Consider the following 16513-nt stretch of genomic DNA (forward strand, 5'->3'; position numbering starts at 1 on the left):
GCTAAGTGCGTATCATCAGCAGAGGAAGGCCACCCCCAGGGGCTGCTTGGCAGCCAGAGGTGTAGACAGCTTGCTGTAGACTGGTCTGTAGATGCCCAAGTGGTGGAGCTCCAGTTGCCTCCCTGCAGAGCCGGTCCAGGGCTTATTAGCTCAGGCTCTGTGCTTTGGCTGAACCTCTCCTGGACCTGTGCTAGCCCTGGAAGCAAGCTCCACACTTATGCCACAACTGGAATAGGACATCGCAAGATAATTGAGGGGTGACTGCCACTTGCTGCAAAACCAAGCAGCAACTAGTTCACGGAAAAGTGAAATCTTTGTGCATCGCCACACAGGTTTGCTCTGATTTGACCAACGTGGATTTCTCCTAATGCCTGATTTCATACATGCAAATGTCTATAAGAATTCATTCCATGATGATGCTCTAGTAGCATCTAGTATGTTACTTGAGAAAATGGCAAAGGTATTTTGGAAGGTATTTGATGGGTAACCTAGTAGCAGTTGGGTACAGAAAGCTGAAAGGATAGAAAACCTGTGTGGGCGTCAAGAACATCAGCTGCAGAAGCACATGGAGCCACCACCAGAGTGTGAGAGGGACTGACATGAATATACGGCCCATGCTTTGGACAAAGCTGATAAGATGTGGGAAAAGCTCCTTCCCCTTAGCAGTTGTAGTCTTGTATCCAGGCAGTGCCAGGGACGCCACAGGAGATACTGAAACAGATCCCAAGCGTGGGAGTAAAACTTGTGACTGGAAGTTATTGACGCCAACAGAGATTTCCCCTGCCTGCCTCCTGATGCCCTCACACCCCAAAACCTTTCTTCCCACCCAGTCAGAGGCACTTGTTGTGGGTCACTCACTCGCAGCAAGGCTGTGGTTGAAGGCCTGGTGGCCAGTGCTGGGGGAGTGACGCAAACCCAAAGTGGCAGCTGCAGCGCAGGAGGGGGAACTCATCGGTGCCTTGCATGTGGTTTGTGTGAACCCGTACCCACCACCAAGCTCTTCCCAGGTGAGCTCCAGTGCAGGTGTGTGGCAGGAAGAGACCCTTCCCCTCCTGCTGGGCTGAACTGGAAAGACTGGCACCCCGCGGAGGCAGAGAGGCACATCAAGCAGTGAAAGCAACAAGTGAAACTGATTTTAAAGCATCACCTGCATTCAGAGCTGAGGGAAGTCCACTGCTTGGGTCACTGGAAAGTAACTAGACGAAGTCTATGCAGATCCATGAGGAACATAACTGGGTAGTTTTGATGTTGGAAGGAGAACAGTGAAATGCAGCCTGGTCAATCATTCACTGGGCCTTCGTTTGAGTTTCTCTTTTCAGCTTTGATCTCTGTGCCCCGGCTGCTCTTGTGTAAGCCCCGGCAGCCACTCTGGGCTTTGGGCTTTCTGTTTGCAACACAGAGAGGCGGCAGGAAGTGGCTGTACAGCCCACTGTAGTGGCCACCTAGCCTTTCCCTTTGCCTGTACAGGCAAGAGAGACAAGAAAGGTGTCTCAGTGAGTGAAACGGGTTAAACCGTGCACAGGGGAAAAAGCTCAACGTCTCGTTCTCACCTATCTCGGCTACCGGTAAGTGACATCCACCATACCGTTTCCCACAGAGCCTGCGGCTTCAGTCAGCACCTGCGCTCGCAGCAGCAGCATCCTCACCCACGCACCGCCTGGTTTGACGAGGTCCCTCTCCCACCCCTGACAAACCTGCCTGCTATTTAAAGAACCCAAACAAACAGGGCAGGGGAGGAGGCAGCTCCGGGAACGCACCGGCGCCTCCCGTCACGAGAGCACAGCGCGGCCACCTCGCCTGCCGTGCCCACGGGTGGCTTTTCTCCCTCCTAGTGCTCCTGCGACGCCCGCGGGCAAAGCGGGCGGGGAGAGGCAATCTTCCTTCCTCCCTCCCCCGCCCGGTTTAGGGGGTGCCGGGGCGGCGGCGGGGGGAATCCCGGGCAGGCGGGGCCGGGCGCGGCTGAGTCAGTGCGGGCAGGGGCAGGAGGAGGAGGAGCCGCGGCGCCTTAGCCTTCGCGCCGGCCGCCGCTCGCTGGCTTTCCGGCCATGAGCCCCCCGGCGGCGGGGCCGGGGTCGGGGTGGTGGCCGGGGCCGGGGCGGGCGGGCGTCGGTCGCTGAGCCATGTCGCGGGCGGCGGGCGGCGAGTGCCGCAAGGATGCGGCGGGCTGGGAAGGGGAGGACGGGCAGTGCGACTCGGGCATCGAGTCGCTGCGCTCGCTGCCGGGCGGGAGGGAGACTCCCGCCTCCGCCGACATCCCCCCCGCCGCCGCCGACATCCCCCCCACCACCGCCGCCGCCGAGACCGCCGCCGCCGAGACCCTCGCCACTGAGACCGCCGCCGAGGAGCGGCTGGACTCCAGCTACGGCTCCGGCGCCCTTGCCGAGGCTCTGGCCGGGCTGCCGGCCGCCTGCCGGCCCGAGGAGCCGCCGCCGCCGCCCGAGGGGCTCAGCCGGCAGCAGCTGGAGGCGCTCACCTACGTTTCGGAGGACGGGGACACGTAAGTGACAGCGGACTCTGCCCTCCCTCCATGCTCGGGGGAGGCTTGCGAGCGCCGGGACACACACCCCCCCAGCCCCAGGCTTGGCCCCTCGCAGCCGGCCGGTGGCGGGGAGCCGGTGCCTAGAGATAAGCCGAGCTTTATCTGCAGCGGTCCCCAGCCCTCGCCCGAGGAGCACCCGTTCAGCCGGGCTGGGAAGGACTCCCCGAGTCCCTGTCCTGAGAGTCTCCCAGATTGCGTTGCACGCAGATGCTCAGCAGCCTGGCGTGGGTTTGGGTGGGTGACCAGTGGGGCATCCGAGCTGGGTCCAGCACAGTGAGCAGGGAGAGGCACTCAGGGCAACGTGGCACAGGACGGACCTGCCATTGGAAGCCAGTTTCCACTTGCTATGGGACTGCTAGCAACTAGAAGGTGGTGTGGGAGCTAATCAAGCCCCTCCAGCTGCCTCTTCCCCAGAGAATGCAACGTTTCCTCCCCGATGGGGAAGGCTTGGCTGCGTGAGGTGGTGTGTAAGCAAGACCAGAAACGAGATTGGCTATGCAGGGCAAGACCTTGAGATGGCTGTGTCAGGGCCACAGACCAAGCAACCCAAGAACTGTTTGTTCTCAGGTGGAAATCGCCTTGCCTTGCCAACCCGCCTGCACAGTCGTGGCTTTCAGCACAGTTGTGACGCACTCCCCACTATGGGGCTGCCCTCGTGAGCCTCTGACGGAGACAAGTGTTTCTCTTAACTGGGGGGGGGGGGCTTCCCACATCCGTAATGCCCTCTTAAAGGCAGAGGCATCACGCTTGAGGTATTTGGTTTGGCTTCTGGTAACTGCCTCTAGCTAATCACGGCTCTTTCCTGTAGTACATTCCCTCAACGGAAGGTTTTCATCACAAGTGCACACACGGAGCATGAGCGAAGCGTGCTCCTCGCAGCTGAGGAGGGCAAAGCTTTGCCCCAAACCCAGACTGGAGCTTAATACTGAGTAATGGTGCAAGAGGAAGAGAAACTGAGAAGCACTAAGACGAGCGAGCACGTATCTTCAGTCGTGGGAGCAGCAAGGAGGCTCTGTCCTCGCCTGGCAGAGCACATCTGGTTCTGAGGCTGAAGATGAGCTGGGAGCCAGCCCCAGTGTTTACTTCCTGGTTAGGAAGGAGCCTGTGCCTCTGCTAATTAGTTCATTAATGCTCACTTGTGGGATCTGCCCCGAGGATTGGTTGGAAGTCTCGCAGCAAGCAAGGTTAGACTAAACCCAGCCTCCCACGCGCTCCAGCCGGGCACCTGGATACTACTTTCTAGTCTTGGCCTATCTACAGGCTGGCTCTGGGGCTCCTTGGCATGGAGGAGCTTCACCGCCTTTCCCAGCTGTAACACTAGAGCCGAGGTGCCCACGGAGAGAGAGCCAGGGCTCTTTTAAGCAGAGCTGTGGAAGTAATGCCTCAGAAAAGCCCCCCGGGCTAGCCCGTCGTGGTGTGCCCAGGGCTCCCTGCTTGCTGCTCTTTAGGGAGTCTGGTAGATGCAGCTGCTTGGGGCTGTTTTTGTAAGGTGGCTGAGCCCTTCGCTTGTCAGACTTGCTTGGCCAGAGCCTAGCACAAGCATCTCATTAACTAGGGGAACATTAATCGGTGGTGCCTTGGTTACTGTAGGCACAAGAAGCTCTCGGAGAGCTCTCCAAATGGTTGCAGTCGCTCTTCTGTTTTCTCTCGCTTGCAGTGCAATTCAGAACAGGAAATCTGTAAAGAGGGAGGGAGCAAAAAGTCTGCCGGCGGTGCAGCTCGTACAGCTCTGGGCTGGTCGTGTCCATGCAGGAGCCGCTTTCCTGGGATCTGCTCCCAGCACTGTGGGGGGGAAAAAAACCCACGCTATTCTTGTGGTGAAAGCGGGGAGGCTGTGGATTTCTGCCTCTGCTATTCCTGTCTCTCCTCCTGACCCTGCGGCAGAGGTAGGCGGCATTTATATTTAGAAATGCTGAACATCCACCGCTCCGGTTGATACAAATGCAGACTGCAAGAGTACCCAGCGACTCATTGAACTGCCACCGGTTTTGTATGCAAAAACAGGTTGGGGCTGATAGTAATGTTAAAGTCTAAGGAGCATTTGCTCATCCAGTGACACAAGGTCCCCAGAGAAAAGGGATCAGATGGCCAGAGGCTTCATCCCTTTCATCCAGCCAGACAAACCCATCAACTTCTTTTCATGTCTGTCAGCAGCACATTTCCTTGTGTGCCTTGCTTGAATGTCTGCCACAAAACATCTCCAGGCCAAGAATTAAAATCATACTATCATTATATTTCAGAAGACTTGGGCAACAACGTTTTCCTGTAATTGTAATTCTGAAAATACAGAAAGCTCAGGGGTTTTAGCCGAGTAGTTGCTGTTTCCCCAGCCGCCCTGGCTGGTACCGAGTGGAGAGGAGCACCGGGCTTACATAAAGGGAGATGGCGGAAGTCTTGGTTGCCCATCCATGGCTCCCCTGGGCTCGCCCACCCGTGCCACCTCGAGGTATCCCTGCCAGGGGGGCTGTGTTGGTCAGCTGACGCTTGGGCCGGGGGGAAGCGTACAAGGTGGAGGCAGAGGCTCGGAGCATGTGCTTGGGCGGTTGGAGTGTCCGCAGGATCTTCCCTGGATACCTGCCTGCCTGCCTCTGCGGGAGAGGAGCGTTAGCCCAGACAGGGTGAAGCAATGGGGCTAAAACTGGCTCTTCCCGTGCTCAGAATTAGAAGGGGTCCCGCTTTTGGAGGAAGGAAATTGGCCAACAGGGGAGATGTGGGTGTGATGGACAGTGAAATGTGTGGGTGCCGTCTTCCAGGAATCGTTTGCAAAACCTCACCCCCCCCCATGCTGCCCCCATGCCACTGGCGGTCCCTCTGCCTCGGGGAAGTCAGAGCTGCAGTAACGGGGCTACAGCACATCAGTCCTTGAGAGGGAGAGCGGCAGAGCTGGCGCGGCAGGAGAGGTCAAGGACGAGGAACAGGCAGATGGTGGATGCACTTGGGGCAGTGGTACATATCCTGCTTATTCTGCGGCAGGGTAGAGAGCAAGCCCTGGGCGCTCAAGCAGTCTCCTCCAAGCATCCGTCTTTTCCTTGTGAACCAAGTGGTCTCCTCCAAGCATCCGACTCTTCCATGTAAACCAACTCCTTTTCTGCTGAATTGAGTCCCGATGGGACTGCTCTGTGTGGAAGCGTAGAGAGGGGCTTTCCAGCTGCAGGCATGGCTGGCTCAGAGCAGGCTGCAGGCAGCTTTATCGCTGTGCCCCGGCCTCCGGACAAGCCTAACCTTTGTTAGGATTTACTGAGGAAACCCCCTCCTTCTGGCCTCGCCAGGCAGATGCGTTAGTCCAGCGTCCTGGGAAAGGGGTGGGATGGGACCAGCTCCTTCAGGGTGGGATGGGATCACCTGTTGTGTTCCAGCACAAGGGAAAACCTCCCCATTTGCTTGGGCTTAAGGCAGCCTCTGCCAGCTCTGGAGAGGCAGAGTTGATTCATCAGGGTGGGAAACTAGGCTGAGCTTCCTCTCTCTGTTCTCTATATATTCTGTCTGAAAACACTTGAACACATGCTTCCCTTTCTGCCCGTGCTGGTCCGTGGGCCACGCACTTGTTTATGCCGTCGGTACCTGATGCCACAGTGATGGGCAGCTGGGTCGAGTGCATAGGGTCTTGCTTAGGGCCCTCTGGCTGTGCCGTGCTGCAGAAGGCTGGGGGCTGCGCCTCCGCAGGAGGGTGGCCATCTTCTGCATGGGGGCTCCGGATGCGGGGGTGAAGGTCGGGGGTCCCCAGCTCAATCACGGGAGGGAGGTCTCGGCCTCCTTCAGATGGAAAATGGGACCGAGTGGTTTTGGTTGGGTGCGTGTTTCGGGGAGGGAGGGGAGCAGAGGAAGCCTGACTTCCTCCTTCCACCAGAGACAAGTGCTGTCCCGTCTGATGATAAGAAATCACGTGCCAGTGATTCGTGGGCTGAGATGCCTTAACAAGGGCTTGGGGACAGTTAGTTGAGTAAAATTGGGGCCCCACGGGAACTGATGTTCTGAGCTCTTCTCCGTGTGATGGTAACCAAGGGGCCTTCCCCGCTGAGCCCTTGCCCGCGTGGGTAGGCACTGAGCGTGAAGGCTCATCTTGCGAGGCCAAGGGCCACTTAGAACCATTCACCGGTGTTTGCCAGTTGTAACCCCCTCCCCCCATCTCGTGTAGCCCTGTGCCCAAGATCTTCCCCGTGCAGGGGAATGGAGGTTGTCCCCCTTCCAGGGGGGATGTTCCCATTCCAGGCTGCCTGCCGTCCAGTGTTCCTGCTTGCTCAGCGTGCATACCCCTGCATCCCAGCATGTGTGCCTGGGGGAATGCTCGGTGTGTGACATCAAGGGAAAGACCACTGTGAAAGAAGAAAAAAGGAGCAGGGGACTGGAGAGACACAGTTTTAGGAGAAGGATTAAAGATTAAAAGTGTGCAGAGAGCGCACGTGCTTGCTGGTCAAGCTGGGAGCCCCCCGCTCGGCTGGGCTGGGCTGTTGCCGGCTGCCCAGCAGCAGAATGGCCATAGTTAACAGGAAGCAGGGATGCCCTTGGTTTTTCCAGGGGGGGCTTTGGAAAGATCCTTGCCTGATTGCCAGGGGAGTTTGAGTCTATCCTGCGTTGCTCCCTAGTACACCGCCATTGTGGGGCAGAGAAGAAAATGAGCCTTAATGTGAGGCTGGCCGGAGGGAGTAGGGAACCTGCTGTGTCCAGCATCCCGTGCCTGGACTCATCCCTTCCTCTAGGCGTGCTCAGGAGTTTGGTGAGCAGGGGAGGGCTTGGTGCCCCTCCAAGCGAGGGCGGGCAGCTCTGCACAGGCTCCTTTCGGATGCCTCAAAAGTTGCTGGCCGCCATAGGGGTCACACACATACAGCCTTGGCGTAAGGTGGGTAAGTCCTGGCAGCCCTCTGAGACCAGGCAGGCAAGAAGAGATTTCCCCCCGTCCCCTCCCCCTTCGGATGACTTCAGCCTGGCCTGGAGGAAGTTTTTTCAGACTTTCCACCTGCATACGTTTGCCTTGGAGCTGGGGAGAGGCACAGGGAACTTCAGCACAAAGGAAGGGAAAGAATGGCTGGAAATTTCCGTGTCCTGGGGTGGAGAAGCCTGATGCCAGGCTGTAACAGATCACTGGAGGTGGGGAGGGCTTCAGATCCTTGCACTCTGTGGGCAGGCTTGGCTACTGCTGGGAAAGGGTTGAGCTCAGCTAAATTAACAAAGAAAGTTTTGATTTCTGTTGGTTTGGTTTTTTTTTTTTTTTTTTTTAATACAATGTGGATAAAAGAGGAGTCAGACGTGACTGTGTAGGAAGAGAGGCTGTGGGTTCTGAGCTGTGAGAGTGGTTACTGGGTGCCTCTCAGTAAGCTGCGTGGGATGCTCTCTGCGTCCCGGAGACGGGAAGCCCCTCTGACTGGGGCAGATGCAGGGCTGAAGGGGTGCCCTGAGGCCTCCTAGACCCACGGCTGGTGCCTCGTTAGAAGAAAATCCTGAGGCAGCGAGGGTATGTGCACGGGGCTGTAAATGATTGTTAGAGTGTGTTGTGCAGGCTCTGGCGAAGTCCAGGCACTGTCCTCTTGCAAGAGGCTGTTCTGACCCAAAGATATCTCTGTGTGCACGGAAACCGTAGAGCGTATTTTCCTCCTGATGGGCAAGAATGGGAATTTGCTTCATTTGAAATAGAGTTGCCACGACCAGTGGACCTTTCAGGATGTTTACTGCTTTTATTGCAATCATTCGTTTCCCTTCTCGGCGCATGTCTGTGAAACCAGTCTGGAAATCCTCCTGGCACAGGCTGACCCGCTTTCTGGCTTGGCTCATCCCTGCAGTGATGGTAGTGCAGGACAGACCCCTCGTCTTGCAGGGGCCAGTCTGCGTGCATCTGGTGTTCGGGGTTTCTGCAATCCAGGACCCACCCGCCCACTCAGAAATGGAGCGAAATGCTCAAACATGTGGGTGGGTGCAGAGTCTAGAGGATGCAAGGCCAGGGGTGCAGTGCGTGGGTGAATGCGGCCACCTTCATCTCCCCACCTCCTCCTCCCCTATCTCACTAAAAAACGAGGTGCCCACAGCCCTCTCGCAATGCCTCCCCTGCCAGTCGGCCCCCAGCACCCCTCATCCAACAGCACATGGACCAGATCAGGGGGGATGAAGCCAATGGCTGCAGGGGCTTTGCCCAGGGAAGGGGAGAAGAAACCTGCAGAACAGGAGGCCCAGGGCAGGAGCAGAGGACGTGGGGGATCAGCCTACAGCCGGCTGGGATCTGCTGCTCCCCTGGAGCTGCCAGAGGGCAGCTGGCACAGTTTTATGGAGCCAGGCAGCATCGCATTAGTATGTGGGGAGGAAGGGAGCTGGGCTGGGCTGGCGGAGGGCTGCAGGGCAGGACGGAGCTGCGCTTGCTGAGCCTGCTGGCAGAGGTTCATGCTGATGGCTGAGGAAGCGGTTAGCAGGTTACGGGGCTGGAACAGGAGAGCAGGGTAAGCGTGGAATTCCCCTGCTGTTTTCCTCCTAGCCTCGCTCTGCTCTCTCTCTTGCTGCTGGGGCCATTTCCTCCCCTGAACAAGTTTCTCTTGTGTGAATTGTTTGCATGATTTCCTACTGCTCCACTCAGCCAAAATAAGGAGCCAGGAGCAAACTGTTCCCACTGCAGACAGTGACCTTATCTAGAGAAGGAGAAAAATTTGTCAAAGCAAATTCTACTGAATGCCGAGTCCCTTGTCCTGTGTGCTTCTGGGGTGAGATAGTGAAGGCAGAAGCTGCTTTGAGGGCAAAGTGTCTTGCTGCATGGATGGGGGGGATCTGCACGGTCAGCCCCTTTTCTAGAGGGAGGGAGGAGGGTAGCCAGAGAGCTGGTGGGACTTCATCAGTTCTGCTTGTGTGTCAGAGCTGGGTGTCACCCTTACCCTTACTCCTTGCCCCCAGTTGCAGGCATCTTCAGACACGGACGTTTTTCCTACCAGGTGCTTGAAGTCACTCAGAAGCCTGGGAGATGGACAGCACTGTGGAAATGGGTGTTCTTCTGTGCTTAAACTTGTACCACCTTGGGCATGGCAGTACTGAGTGTCCAGGCTGGGGGACATCCCCCGAGACGGCCCTGACCCCTCTGCTCCGGGATCGTTACCGCTCTGATGATGGGTAGATCACCTTGTGCCAGGAATGCCCTGTGCCTGTGGGACCTTTGTGATTTCAGAGCACTAACGAGTCCCCTTGTGCCAGGATGGAGCTGGTGAGCAAGTGGAAAAGCTGAGAACGAGCCCAGCAGTCTGTACTCCCAGGCTGGCCACGTTTCCCCTGCCCACAGCTCCTCCTTCCCTTGCCCATTCCAAAACTCCCTGTTACCCTTTCCAAAAGCCCCCCTGGGCACACACACTGCCCCCGCACTGTGTCAGGCAGAGGTAGGGGGCCGTGGCTGGGTGACGAGGGGTGTCTGGCAGCGAGCGTGTATCTCTCCATCACCGTGCCGTGGCTGTGGGCGTCAGCTGTGGCTGCTGGATGCCAGCATGAATGAGCCTGTCAGCATCTGGACCTTGCAGCTGCCATGGCAGAGAGAGGTGTGCTCGTGGCCTTGGCCGGAGGAAAGTGGAGATTGGCACGATGCCTGCACCTCAGCTCTCCTGGGCGCAGGACGTTCCCCGCGTTAGCAGGAGACAGTCCCGATCCCTGGTTGGCATCGCCCCCCGTGGCACAGAGTCCCTCGGTGCACACGTGCTCTTGGTGGGCTCACCCCAGCCCGGTGGCTTGGCTGCGATTCCCCTGAGCAGCTCACAGCTCTCGCAGGCGTTTCAGGAAGCTGAGGGCTGGCAATGAGGAAAGCGGGGAACGAATGCAGAAATGAAAGCGCAGGAGGAGGCTGCGCCCGGGTGGAGAAGGAAGAGGGAGGCGTGGGGGAAGTAATCCTTCAAAGCAGGCACGTCCCAGCTTCAAGGTGAAAGCCTGAGCTGTGGCCGGGTGGGGATGGTCACCCCCATCACCTCCATGGCATAGATGCCCAAACTTGCTTGGCATCAGCTGAGCCTCGAGCGCCTCCATCGTCTCATTGAGCTGCAAAGCCACCCAAACCAGGAAGAGCGAGGTGGCAGAGGGCTGCCCGGGGTTTCCACCTCCCCTGGGTGACTGCCCCACTTGTCCCCACATGACAGTGCGGCATGGTGTGGGTTGTGGCAGAGGGGCCGGGGGGATTCCTGGGGGCGTGGGGGCTGGCTGCTGTGGGACGCGACCCTGAGCGCTGCTCTCTCCCCCGGGAGCCCGGCGTGGCTCTGGAAAGTGAAAGCTGCAGAGGTTTAAAGTTCAAGCCGTATTGCCTTGGAAAGTCCCCTATCTGAGCGGTCTTATCTCTGCAGTACCTGAAAAAGGCAGATCCCTCAGCCTCCTGCTGCACGTGGTGCCTGGGAGTGGGTTTGGAGAAACAGGGGCTGTCCCTGCAAGCGGGCAAAGGACACCTCAGTGCAGGTGCCACTGCTGGGACCGTGGGCCTGATGCAAAACACAGCAGGGAATCTCCCTGCCAGGATCATACCCAGGCCAGGGCCAGCAAGAGTGTGCTGAGGCAAGGGGTATTCTTGCAGCAGGTCCTCCAGCTCTGCCCCTTGCTCCTGCCCCCAGCTAGCCTGGCCTGGGCACCTTGGCTGTGCCCTTGCGCCATGGTCCACTGAGAGCCGCCAGACTCTGCCCGTGGGGCTGCTCAGCCCCAGCTCACAGCCCCCTCCCCTGCCCCGGGGAGCACCGGCGGCGAGGGGGCACCCCATGGCGGTGCGTAGGCAAATGTGGGTGGCCTCTCCTTCCAGCGGGGAATTCCCTGCCGTGACCCGGGGCTTCCCCGGGGATGCAACCTCTCCTGTCAGCCTCTCTCCTGGCAGCAGGGTGAAGAGGAACTGGCTTTCTTTTCCCACCAAAGATGGGGCTCAGCTGAGGTTGGCCAGGGTCCAAGGTGCTGGCTTAACCCTCAGGCAGCGCTTGGGAGGAGGTGGATAAAGGACACTTTGGGGACTGGCCTCTGTCCACAAGTGTCCCTGCTGCAGCTGGTGAGAAGACAGCCCCAGCCCCGCTGCTTTGCTGGAAGACTTTAAGGCCAGGTCTTGCCATCTCACCTGTGGAGGGATGCTGTCCATCCCCTATATTGCAGGTGCCATCCCAAAGCTGGGCTGTCTGGCAAGCGGGTTTTCTTTTCAAGGCTGGCACAGCTCTCGCCCTCCGTCCCTTGTCCCTGCCCACCTCTGCCAAGCAGCATGGGTGGCAGGAGCTCGCTTAGAACCCGGCCTTTGGTTCAGAGCTGATCGCTGCCAAAGATAAAAGCCACCCAGGGGCCCCAGCGCAGCAGCGAGGAGGTAGCAGGAGGTTCAGCTCATGCCTGCCATGCTCTGCAGAGCACAAGCTGCTGCCCGTTCCTCGCTGCTGCCTGCCGTGGCCCAAGGGGGCTGCCCTGTGGCAAGTGGCCAGTCCCTCTCCACAGGAGCACAGCAGGTCAGTGGAGGGGATTGGAAATTCCCTCTCGGCTTTGCCTCCATCGCGCTCTGACCTAGCTGGAAATAAAACCTCTCCTTGGGCTGGGGGACTTCAGGCTGCTTGGCCACCCCGTGGCTGTGGGGGCCACAGTCCTGAGGATGTGGGCTCCCTGCTAGCCACCGAGCTCTGACGGCCACACCTCTGGTGTCCCTCTGTGCCGGTGGGCTGCATGCTAGCCCTGCCACGGCAGTGCCGAAAGGGAAGGATGTGGCGGAGAGAAGAGGAAATTGGTGAGGGCCAGCAGACCAGCTGGCACGGGCACTGTGCCGCGCAGGTGATCTTGGACCAGTGCCGGGCTCCTGCCTGGCTTTGGCTGCCTGCCTTCATGGAGGGGAAAGCAGAAGTGCGGTGTGCAGCCGGCAGTGGGGAACTGGAATTCCCCAGGCAGCTGCCAGAGCCCGGACATCCATCCACAGCCGCCAAACCCAGCCCTCGGGCTCTGTGAAATGCTTCCCAGGCTCTTTGGACCCGTCCCAGTTGGAAGCTGGTCTTTGGGCAGTGCCGGGTCCGAGCCCCACACATGCTGTGAGGTCCGAGGGAGGACTCTGCAGTGCTTGGCGGGGACAGGAGAGTCCATTCCCTGCGGGGATCAGGGCGAAGAACTGCCCTGGGGAGCCTCAGACCATGTTCCTGCCTTGTCCTGCTGCTGAGCTTCTTTGGGGAGAGGGCAGGATGGAGGAGCTTTGAGCTGGTGGGAAGGGAAGGGAAGCAGAAGAGGCGGGAAGGTTATTCCTCCATGCAGCAGTGGAGGATCTCTGCTCCTCAGCATGGCACTCAGGACTCTTTTCTGTTTTTTTTTTTCCTCCCCTGTCCTCTTTATTCCCTCTGTAGATTGGTTCACCTAGCCATTATCCACTGTGTCCCAGCTGTGGCACTCTGCTGCATTGCTCACCTGCCCAGAGAGGTGCTGGAGATCCAAAATGATCTTTTCCAGGTATGTGGATGTGATAGGTGGAAGATGGGAGGAAGGGAGGTGCCACAGGCTGCTCCCTGGATAGATGCCCAATCCATCCGCCCTTTCCCCGGGACTCCCCCCCCTATAATTCCTTCAGAGCGTGGTGAAGGTCCTGTGTGAGCAGCCCCTTTTCAGGGAGGGGAAGAAGGGTGTGGGAGATGCCCTGAGAGAGAGATGTGACAGCTCCCAGCACCGGAGGGTGAAGAGGGTGAAGGGGTCCTTTACAAGGCCCCAGGACGTCGCAGACAGACCCGGAGGGTGGAGCAGGCATAGCTTGGATGTGGCAGGGTAGATAACCTGGCCCCATGAGTGATCCTTGAGCTGAGGTGGATGTGGGGCAGCAAGTCGTTTGCACCCCCCAAGTGTCAGCCATGCTTAACCTCGGGACAGGGACAGGCTCCTGCGCAGCAGCCTGCCCGTGCCACCAGGCTGGCTCCTGTAGGCTGGTGTGGTTCATCACACTTGGTGTCCTCTGGGGCATTCCCCCGCCCCCCCGGGCTTTCCTAATTTCTGTCCCCACCTCCTCTCTAGACGCCGCTCCACCTCGCCGTGTACCTGGAGCAGCCCAGCGTGATCCAGGCGCTGATCCACAAGGGAGTGAACCCGGGGCTGCAGGACCGCAACGGCAACACCCCGCTGCACCTGGCCTGCCAGCAGCAGCGCCTGCAGTGCGCCCAGCAGCTGCTGCGGGCATCGGCCCCGCCGCAGGGCACGGCACAGCCCCACGGGCAACAACAGGACCTGCAGCTCCAGAACTGGCAAGGTGAGACCTGAAGGGCAAGCCTGGTCGCCCAGTTGGGGCAGAGACCATGCGTTGTGTGTGCAGGGATCCGGGAACACCAGGGATGGCATTCCTCAGTGTTGTCCAGGTTGACTGTGGCTCTCTCTCCCGTCTCTCCAATCCCAGGCTTGGCCTGTCTGCACATCAGCACCTTGAAGGGGAACATCCCGATGATGTCTCTGCTGCTGGAGAGCGGTGCCAACATCGATGTTCGGGTAAGGCTGGGCATAGGTGCAATGTCTGGGTAAGGCTGGGCACGGTGTGTGGCTCCCTTGGGCACCGGCCTCGGGGCAGGCACTGCTGTTGGGCTGGGAGGCACTGAATTTTGAGGGAGAAGAGAGGAAAGGTCCTTGCGGGGCTGTTGGGTGCCATGACAGAAGTCGGGTGGGGACTGCACTCTACCAAGGATGTGCGGGTGGGTGCTGCAGGGCCCGTCTGAGGGGACCCCGCACCCATGCCCCTGTGGTCTGTGGGTTGCAGGAGGGCACGAGCGGGAAGACGCCATTGCACCTGGCCGTGGAGTGCCACAACCGCAGGGCTGTCCAGTTCCTGCTGCGCAACGGGGCGTACGTGGATGCCCAGATGTACAATGGGTGCACCCCGCTCCACCTGGCTGTGGGCCGCAAGGATGCCGCCATCGCCGCCATCCTCTCACACTCCGGGGCTGACACCCTGCTGAGGAACATGGAGGATGAGACAGCCCAGGACCTGGCCGATGGCAACGATGACGTGAGTCTGTGGGGTTGTATGGTTTGGGGGGAGCTCCTAGGAGGAGGTTCTAGCTCTGCTTGTCCTCCCCTATAGGGTGCAGGCGTTGGCTCTGGGGGTGCGTGGGGTGACTGCTTGTTGCCTCAAGCCCTAGGGAAAGCCCAGCCAGGGTTTCTTGGCACTTCTGTGGGGAGGTGAGAGGCTGCAGGGCCGGGGGGGAAGTTCTGGGCCCCTACCCCAGCCCTGAGTGGAGACACGACCCTGGATCCTTACATCTCTGCACCCTTGGCCTTTGCAGCTCCTCGCCTTGCTGCCCTTTGATGATCTGAAGATCTCAGGGAAGCCCGTGGTGTGCTCTGAATGAGCGGCTGGACTCCTTTGGCCCGTCGGGCTGCTGCCTCACCCTGCGCTGTTGCCCTGCTGCCCGCTGGGACCTTGCCTGCCTTCAGTTCAGCGGGAGCAGAGACACTTTGGGAGACGTTATCATCCCTCCCTTTCCTCATTGGAAAAGTTTTGTTGCCCTCAGGCTGCCTTCTCGGAGGAAAGAAGGTGTCGCTATGAACACTACACACGGGAGGCTTTTCCTGTAGTATTCGTGCCCTGCAGCAGGACTGAATTTCCCTTCCTTGATATGGGTCTGACTTGTGGGGGTCTCCAGCTTACCCAGGGAAGGAGCAAAAGAGGACCCCTTTTCACGCTGTACGGTGGACGGAGCATCCTCTGGCACCCCCAGACGCCGTCAGAATAAGTGTGGGGTGAGAGGAGTTAATGCTCACTCTAATAAACGTTTGTTCTTGCTGTGGGCGCCTGAGGTCTCATGTGATCTAACCCCCCCGCTCCCCCTGCTGAGTGGGGAGACTGAGCATTACCCCGGGTGCCCGGGCATGTGAGGGCTGCAGGGGCTTCCCCAGCCCGCCCGCTCCCTCCGGTCCTCCTCCCTCCCTCGCACCGCAAAAGGTGAGCCGGACCGCGGGGGCTTCCCCACTTGCAGAGCCTTTCCAGTGCTGGGGGATCACAGCCTGGTGCTCCGTTCCTGTCCTGAGCCGTCCTGCCGAGCGTCTGGCATCGCGGCTGAAGACAGAGCATGGCAGGTGCTGGAAGACCAGGTGGTGGATCCCTGCTTTTGCTGTCATGCCTGACATTTCGCTGCCTTACCGTGCCGTGGTTTCCTCTTCCGCAAAGAGGATAGAAAGATCCTGCCCCATCTCCTGGCTTGGGAGGGTGTTAAAAAACTTCTTCCCTGGGTTTTAGATTTCCCCCAGGCTGAAAGTGGCGGAGACAGCAGGGTTATCTCCACATCCCTTCTGTGGTTCAGCTCACCACCCTTCCCTGCCCCCTCTCCAAGCCAGAGGAGCACGTGCGAGGCATTGGGGAACCAGCAACAGAAGGTGCTGTGGGAATGGAGACAACCAGTGCGCCTGACCCTACCTCAGCCGGGGAAATTCCCCACTTGCTGCCTGGGAGCAGCTGCTATTGTTTGGGGCAAATCCTGGATGGCGCAATCGCCCCGAGATCCTCTGGAGTGAGCTTCCTCCTCCCTTCTTGGAAAGACAGATAGCAAGGGAATGCTGCCAGGAAAGCAGCATGAGTTCCCCCCTGGCCACTCTAGAGCTTGCCTGGTCTCTTCAGCAGCCCTGGGCTGGATTGCTCCGTTTCTTTCGAATCTTTGCCTCCCACCTTCTGGCAGGGCCTCGACCCTGTGGCAAACAAGCCATATTCTGCTCACGGGCCTCGGCCAGCACCGGCCAGGAGCATGTGCCCCGTGGGGCTGCCTCCTGTGCCACCTTCGCAGGGGGCGTGGGGCACTCACGGGTGGCCCAGAGCAGGAGCGATGGGCACTGCAGGAGCATGGTGGGGCCAGGGCTGCAGCTGGGTGGGAAGGGGAGGGAAAAGGCAGAAGCAACCACCTGAAAGGAGGTTGTAGCGAGGTGGGGGGTCGGTCTCTTCTCCCAAGTAACAGGCGATAGGACCGGAGGAAACGGCCTCACGTTGCACCAGGGGAGGTTTAAACTGGATAGTAGGAAATAATTCTTCACGGAAGGGCTTATCAAGCATTGGAACAGGCTGCCCAGGGAAGTGGTGGA

At 59.1% G+C, this 16513-nt stretch overlaps 1 protein-coding gene across 1 annotated transcript; it reads left to right on the forward strand.

Annotated features, from left to right (window-relative positions):
• The first annotated feature begins 1950 nt into the window (after positions 1 to 1950).
• NFKBIE (NFKB inhibitor epsilon) lies at positions 1951 to 15227 on the forward strand. Its single transcript, XM_063328729.1, has 6 exons — positions 1951 to 2497; positions 12817 to 12919; positions 13472 to 13703; positions 13848 to 13936; positions 14202 to 14450; positions 14728 to 15227. Exons 1-6 carry the CDS (start codon positions 2121 to 2123, stop codon positions 14791 to 14793), a joined length of 1116 nt encoding a protein of 371 aa, XP_063184799.1. The 5' UTR covers positions 1951 to 2120; the 3' UTR covers positions 14794 to 15227.
• The last annotated feature ends 1286 nt before the right edge of the window (positions 15228 to 16513 follow it).

Source organism: Chroicocephalus ridibundus, chromosome 3 (assembly GCF_963924245.1).
Source record: "Chroicocephalus ridibundus chromosome 3, bChrRid1.1, whole genome shotgun sequence".
NCBI lineage: Eukaryota > Metazoa > Chordata > Aves > Charadriiformes > Laridae > Chroicocephalus > Chroicocephalus ridibundus.

Coding starts and splice junctions, on each gene's coding strand:
- NFKBIE (XM_063328729.1), top strand. CDS start 2,121: ATGTCGCGGGCGGCGGGCGGCGAGTGCCGCAAGGATGCGGCGGGCTGG. Junction 2,498..12,816: donor GTTTCGGAGGACGGGGACAC/GTAAGTGACAGC, acceptor TTCCCTCTGTAG/ATTGGTTCACCTAGCCATTA. Junction 14,451..14,727: donor TGGCCGATGGCAACGATGAC/GTGAGTCTGTGG, acceptor TGGCCTTTGCAG/CTCCTCGCCTTGCTGCCCTT.